Consider the following 7,687-nt stretch of genomic DNA (forward strand, 5'->3'; position numbering starts at 1 on the left):
TTTTTTTTCTCGTAAAAATCTACACACAACACCCCATAGTGACACCACAAAGATTTTTTTACAATTATTTTTTGCTAATATATTAAAAATAAAAAATAAAGCTGAAATATCACACGTACATTAGTATTTACACCCTTTACCCTTTGTTAAGGAACATTTGGCAGCAATTACAGCCTCAAGTCTTCTTGGGTACAGACTTGGTACACGTGTATTTGGAGTATTTCTCCCATGACCTGGCCAGCTCTTAGAAGGGTCCTGGTGGTCCCAAACTGCTTCCATTTAAGAATGATGGAGGCCACCGTGTCTTCAGGACCATCTATGCTGCAGATTTTTTTGTACTCTTTCCCAGATGTCTTTTAAAGTCTATGGACAATTGCCTTGACTATTGGTTTGGTTTTCGCTCTCACATGCACTGGCAACTGTGTATTGCTTTCTTGCACTTTGCCTTCAGCACTAGATTATGCTCTTAGTCACTTGTTTTAGAAAGGAGATGCACTTGTGAGTTCTGGCAAGTATTAGTACATTGGCTTTTCCTACTGTACGGGCAATTATTCTAAGTCACTTTGGATAAAAGTGTCAGCTAAATGACTGTAAATCTAAATGGGTTATTACTACTTTACATACAGTAGACAGGTGTGTGCCTTTATGTCCAATCAATTGCATTTAACACAGATGGACTCCAATAACTACCAATGGTGCCTCAACACGTAACAAGTACTGATTATAGGGTCTGAGTACGTATACACCTGTAATATCAGTTTTTGTTTTGTTTTGTTTACACACATCTGAAAATGTTCTAAAAAACGTTTTTCCACTTTGGGGTATTATGTGTAGTTTAATGAAGAATTAATGAAATTAATTTAATCCATTTTGGAATAAGGCTGTAACATAAAATGTGGAAAATGTTTTTTTTGTTTTTTTTTTGCGAGTACTTTGCGAGTACTTTCCGGATGCACTGTAACAAACAATAACACCACAAATGCACCACAAAATATATTTTCATAGTTTATTTTACCATGATCTGCTCATGGAATATTAAATAAGTTATGACACTTATCAAATACAATACATTCGATGACACTGATATTTCATGGAATGTGTTTCAGTGTGTGTAGTGTCAGGCGAGGGCTGATATGGAGTGGCTCAGTCCACTGAAATAAGACTTTTCTCTGTCGCTCATCACGTCAAAGTGCAGAGGCTGCTGGCAGAAGGTGCATTCTGCTGAGGTGTGGGGCCTCAGCTCCAAACCAACCTCCTTCCAGGTATGGACAAGCTTTTCTGTTGACAGAGAGCGAGAGAAAGAGAGAGCAAGCGAGAGCAAGAGAGAGAGAGAGAAAGGTTTTAATTAACTTTAATTGGTATGACTAATTGTTTGCATAGTGCAGACTTCTAAACCGCCATGTTTTAAAAAATCTCAATTTCATTTTCTGTTTCCTACACCAAATATCGCTCCCTTACCAAGAAAGAAGTTCATCATCTGAGGGGTGTGGTGTGGCGTGGGAGCGATCCGGAGCAGCTCGTCGCCTCGTGCGACAGTGGGGTAGTTGATGGCCTGGACGTAGATGTTGTACCGGCCCATCATGATGTCACACACCTCCGTGTTCTTCAACGCATCCGACACCTGTCAAAATCAACAAGAACACGACCACTGAGGATCTTAGAAACATACGACGACGGGAGACGATATTGGCTCCCCTTGCCCAGGAGGGGACCTGCCTCATATTTGGTAGAGAGAGCGTTGGGAGATGAGAGGTTCTCGTGTCTTACCCTGACTGGAATGATGTGGCTGGGACAGTGTACCACAGGCAGGCCGGCGTCCATTAGCATCTGGCGCAGCAGCTTGACGTTTCGCTGGTGCTTGCGCCTCAGCGCGCGTCCCTCCTCCCCTTTGAGAGTCTTGATGGACTCCCTGGCGCCTGCCAGCAGCATGGGGGGCAGGGACGTGGTGAAGATGAAGCCCGCTGCGTACGAGCGCACCGTGTCGATCAGGGCGTTGGTGCTGGCTATGTAGCCCCCGACACAGCCAAACGCCTTACCTGAAACAGGACATCATTAACACTGTCAGTAAAAAAATTACACTGAATATCTATCCAAAGCATGATTGGTAATCCTGTCATAGAGTTGAAAACCTGATTTTCACAGCCAGGTTATTCACATCGTTTGTGCATAAAGGCAATCAATGTCCATTGTGTTCTCAGAGAAGGCAAAACAGATTCCTGTTATTCCTGCTCCACTTTTTAGGAACACAGATTTATTTGTTCACGTCTACAAACCCTTTTCATATTTATTTATTTTTTAATGGAATTTGGTCACTTGATATTCTGCTAGCGCCAAAGAGCTGAGCCTTCCAGCATAATTGGCTGTTGGCTTTGCCAGAAGCTTAGAGGAAATTCAATAAGGCCAAAACAAGAGCCTGGGTCTCCTAGCAACAAGTGGAACAGATCTTGTTCAGCCAGTGAGTGTCCCCAAACAGTCCCAGACCTGAGTACAGTAAATGCATTTTCCAGCGAGGTAGGCGTACTATATGTTGCATGGTCTGGAATCAAGCCAGATTTTAAAAAAATAATAATAATAATAATCTTTTAGAACAGGAGGCCATGTATCTCCAGTGGTGGTAGTCTCGCTGTAAGGTACTAACCCAGTGTTCCAGAGACGATGTCAATCTTGTGCATGACCCCATCCCGGTCTCCGATCCCTCCACCCCTGGCTCCATACAAGCCCACTGCGTGCACCTCGTCCACAAAGGTGATGGCACCAAACTCATGGGCAACGTCACACATCTCCTCCAGTGGACACACAGCACCTGGAAGACAACACACTACCGTTAACATTACATTGAAAAACACATGGAGGAACACTTGCCGTTTCCTTTGTCCCAGACAGCCACTTTGAAACGCAGCGCTGACTAACCGTCCATGGAGTGCACGGTCTCGAAGGCCACGATCTTTGGAGTGGAGCGGTCAGCCTTCTTCAGCAGCTCTCTTAAGTGGCTGACGTCATTGTGACGGAAGATGAACTTTTTCGCTCCACTGTTCCTGATCCCCATAATCATCGAAGCGTGGTTCCCTGCATCAGAGTAGATCTCACAGTCTGTGGAGAGGATAACATGAACAATTTATTAATGCTAGTTTCCTTTATTCAGACTAAACCTATTTTAGACAAACTGGATAATAAATAACAAAAAAAAGTGTGTGATAAATCAAAATAAATATATAGGTTTGACAAATTCATTAAAACGTGCAAATTACCAGGCAACATCTTAGCTAGTGTGAAGAGGGTGGAGTCATTTGCCACAAAGCAGGACGTGAAGAGTAAGGCAGCGTCTTTGCCGTGCAGGTCAGCCAGCTCGTGCTCCAACTCCACATGGAATTTGCTGGTCCCAGAGATGTTCCTGGTCCCTCCAGCCCCCGATCCATGATTATGTAAAGTCTCCCTGAGAGGAAACAACCCAATTAGCACAATCAGAATTTCCACACCGCAAACACAAGAGGCAAGCATAGACAAACATCATCACACCTATGCACACCCTTACTGCACCTTTGTACTTTGCACTCCCCATGAGGTGTTAAAATTTACTAGACTACAGATCAGGGTTACTCATCATGAAAGTTCAAATAAATATCTATTTGGTCTTATGACGAAAAACGATAAGATAATACCGCAATACTTATTCGTAAGTACAATGTTATTCCACAGCAAGATCAGCTGCTTACATGACGGACTGCACCACCCTCGGGTGGCGGCTCATGCCCAGGTAGTCATTGCTGCACCATACAGACACATCTCTCTTGGTGACCAGGGATGCAGAGTAGTCGTCCGCCATGGGGAACTCCGTGGCCCTGCGGTTCACCGTCTTGAACACGCGGTACGTGTGATCACTCTTCTTCTCCTCAATCTTCTTCTCAAAGAATTCATCGTAATGAAAGTTGGAGACTGTTGGAGGAAGAGTAAATTCATTAGTGAACATAATGACAGTTGGAGACTGTTGGAGGAAGAGTAAATTCATTAGTGAACATAATGACAGTTGGAGACTGTTGGAAAAAGAAAGTTCATTCGTGATGACAACAGAGACAGACTTATAGGTGCATCTCAGAAAATTTGAATATTGTGGAAAGTTCATTATTTTCTGTAATTATTGAAAATGTGAAACATTCATATATTATAGATTCATTAGACATGTAGTGAAATATTTCGAGGCTGATCGTCTCCATGCCACGCTCCACGTTGATGCAGTAATTTGTGCAAAAAAGAGCCCCCACCAAGTATTGAGTGTATAAATGAACATACTGTACAATCATAAAGATTAAAACAAGAAAGGCTTGAAATATTTCACTTTGTGTAATGGATCTAGAATACATGAAAGTTTAACTTTTTTTTTTTAATTCAATTACGGAAAATAATTGGCTTTTTCCCAATATTCAAAATTTTTGGGATGCACCTGTACACCATAGCGGACTCTTGGACATTGGTAAATGAAGGGATAGCTACTCACAGCTGGGCATGTTCTCATGCAGCAGATGGGAGACTCTTGTGGGGCGCTGTTTCAGGAGGCTCCTCATCAGGTTGGTGTCCTTCCCCTTAGTGGTACTGACCATGGGCTGGTTCAGCTGGGCTGCGGACACATCTGTACAAACACATGAAAACAAGAAAGAACTATGAGCCAGTGGTGGGCGACTGAAAACATCTACAATCACAATACAATTATTTTAAGTCGCTTTGGATAAAAGTGTCAGCTAAATGACTAATGTAATGTACAATCAAACTGTGCAACAAGAAGTTAAAGCCAATTCAAAGTGAATAGAGCAGCCATGATCAAATCACTACAGGTCTCTTCAAACAAAAATAGATCTCCGACCCATTTCTGACCTTTCTGAAAGGTGCGAACCTCCTGGACGTCCTCTTGGAGTTCCAAACTGGCCTGGCGCACCACACTGCTGTTCTTCTGGCCCATCTCTGCTGCCAGAAAAGGACACTTGGACGCACTAGCCTGCCCAGAGGAGGGCATAGGGTGACCCTGGGGTAACTTGTTATCCTGTTTACGTCCTGTAGGCAGAGAGGCAAATTTATTGTACTTCACATTACATTTACTCCATCACGCATTATCCAAACATACCCAAATCATGCATTCAACATGTTAGTGAATGGTGAGACATTAACCCTTTCACAATCGCCACAAGCGAAACATATCTTTTGAAACTTTTCACATGATGTGGCGTGGGTGGCAGTATGAACGAAACCCATAGAAAGGATAATGAGAGCTCACCCTCATTGGCTGTCGTGTTCTCCGTCTTCTGGAAGCTGGAAGCTGAGGAGCTGACAGAGCGAGCCAGAGGCTTGGAGGCCAGGTGCATCATCACAGGGCATCTCTGGGCATAGACCACCAGGGACTTCCTGGCCTGCTGCAGGAAGGACTGGGGGACACGGGACACGAATGGGCACCGACGTACGACAATATCCATACTTGATTGTCCAAGCCTGCGTGTAAAGAGAAAGCAAAGGTCATGTAAACATAATAGATTGCAAAGATGATTTGCTTGGCTACTGTGGTCAAATGTGCAAGCTCCCTATACATGTATGATTCCGGTGCAACAAACTATTCCAGGATGACTAGATCAGGAAGGTGCCTTGGCACGACCGGAACAAATGGCTGATTTGTGTGCAATGGGATGAAAAGAGCTTACTGAAAAGTAGCTAATATAGTTAACTGGGTTTCTATCTCCGCACAGCAGGCTACCCACTGAATTCAACCCTAAACTGCACGAATCCACCCCATCACTACCCCTCGCCACCTTGCCATGGCTACTCGGAACCCCTCTGAATTTCGTGAACCGATTAACTGCCTTGTGTCACATGTAAATCCATTTCATACAAACGAATTTATTATTTATTATTATTATTATTATTTATTATGATAGAAACGCATGTTATCGTGCAGCAATTGATTAGGAAACTAAGTTACTGCCAAGCAATTGTAATCACTCAACACAGTCACAACCAAGAATCGTGATGTCCAGTGATGACGACGAAGGGAACCCCAGAACGTGTCTGATCTCGAGTGAATGAGTTCCAGACCCAATTCTGGACATGCCTTAGCTTCTGATATTTTGGGCTATGTGAATAGCAACTATATCTTTAACTAACTTTAAAGACATTATAATGTAGTATGAATGGCGAAGGTAATGTACTGGATTGAAGTATTTAATTATTTTTTTTTCTTAATCTTATGGCTAGATGCTATTTACAAACAAAAAATTATTTAAATCCTCTCCCAATTTTCAAGTCTCTTTCAGAAACCCGTTACCTGCTGAAAACCCCCTATAGATGATAACAGTTAGGCTATGATTTATCTGGGTGTATCTGGGTATGTCTTTACTTTATTTGCCCATTTCCTTGTCATTGGTTCATTATCATTTCAAACTACCTCGATTATACAAATGTAGTTATGTTATATGTATTTCGTTTCTTTCTTCGTTTCTTTTTGTAATCACCTTTGTGCTTGTCTTGCTGTTATTATAAATCATGTTCCTGGTTATTGTATTATTCAACGCCTACTATTGAGACAACTCACCTCGAGATTCTTCACAACACCCTCGCACGTCAATAATACGTCTGCTGATGGCTTGATTTGAAGGATAATTATTCGTCCAATGGTTCAAATAAATATCGACCAACTTCAACAGTCCTCGGAAATTGTTAGGATGAGAAACCCAAACGTCGTTATCCTGCACTGAGGACGAACGAAAGGACAGGGATGTGAAAGCGATTTATATGTGCAAGCCGAAAGGGCTGTTGAGTCTCGCGAGAGAATATCTAAGTGCGTCAGCGACGCTTTTCCAGACATCAGTCTGAATCACTAGGCTCGTCCCTCCCTCCCTCCCTCCCTCCCTATCCCTACACCCATGACCCCTCCCTCCCTATCCCTACACCCATGACCCCTCCCTCCCTATCCCTACACCCATGACCCCTCCCTCCCTATCCCTACACCCATGACCCCTCCCTCCCTATCCCTACACCCATGACCCCTCCCTCCCTATCCCTACACCCATGACCCCTCCTAGTAAGGCAAAAAAAAGTCCGAAAAGTGTCTTTTAAAATTATTTATTTAATATCCAGTTAATCAGATACTGTCAAGATATATATCGACGCTAATGTAGGCTATGTTATTTCAAACTGGAAATTATTCTAGAATAGGAATATTTTGGATTTAGAACATTATTTTACCCACACGAGCCCAGATTAAATTTAAAATATTGATGTTTAGCTTGTTTTTGGTAAAGATCTGCATATAAAAATATTCATGATTAATCTTTTTATGTATGGCAAATATTAAATAGCCTACATAAAAGCAAGAGAGTAAAAGAAAAGCCAAGACACATTGTTTATTTATTTATTTTTATTCATTCATTATTATAGTAGTAAATAGTAGTAGCAAAACTTTATTTTTAATGTACTTCTGTTTTTTAAATTGTGTCGATTGTGTATTGTGATACTGTGTGTTGTTGATCTTTTACTGCTGCGAACAGTAACAGTTAAAACCGATCAACTACTGTGAAACCAATAAACACAATAGGCCTGCGTGTTTGAGTAGACGAGCTGGTTTTACCTTTTGCTACTGGAATTTAACAGTGCAATTACTGAGTGTGTTGGGGAGTGTTTATATCTGTTGGTTTTGGCTAGTAGCCTATTT

General features: G+C 42.2%; 1 protein-coding gene across 1 annotated transcript; it reads right to left on the reverse strand.

The window, feature by feature from the left end:
• Positions 1-1,061: 1,061 nt before the first annotated feature.
• alas1 (aminolevulinate, delta-, synthase 1) lies at positions 1,062-6,730 on the reverse strand. The gene is made up of 11 exons (XM_084460675.1): positions 6,569-6,730; positions 5,264-5,475; positions 4,867-5,043; positions 4,493-4,624; positions 3,714-3,933; positions 3,249-3,433; positions 2,911-3,090; positions 2,639-2,803; positions 1,768-2,036; positions 1,459-1,621; positions 1,062-1,278 (listed from the first exon to the last, which is right to left on the reverse strand). Exons 2-11 carry the CDS (start codon positions 5,457-5,459, stop codon positions 1,118-1,120), a joined length of 1,848 nt encoding a protein of 615 aa, XP_084316801.1. The 5' UTR covers positions 5,460-5,475; positions 6,569-6,730; the 3' UTR covers positions 1,062-1,117.
• Between the last annotated feature and the right edge of the window lie 957 nt (positions 6,731-7,687).

The sequence above is a fragment of the Borostomias antarcticus genome, assembly GCF_949987555.1.
Source record: "Borostomias antarcticus genome assembly, chromosome: 33".
In the NCBI taxonomy this organism is placed as follows: Eukaryota; Metazoa; Chordata; class Actinopteri; order Stomiiformes; family Stomiidae; genus Borostomias; species Borostomias antarcticus.

Bases quoted from the DNA above. Each gene is read 5' to 3' on its own strand.
- alas1 (XM_084460675.1), bottom strand. From the start codon at position 5,459: ATGGATATTGTCGTACGTCGGTGCCCATTCGTGTCCCGTGTCCCCCAG. The intron at 4,625-4,866 runs GTCAGAAATGGG...GTGTTTGTACAG, and splicing joins GGTTCGCACCTTTCAGAAAG to ATGTGTCCGCAGCCCAGCTG. The intron at 3,934-4,492 runs GTGAGTAGCTAT...TTCCTCCAACAG, and splicing joins GCATGAGAACATGCCCAGCT to TCTCCAACTTTCATTACGAT.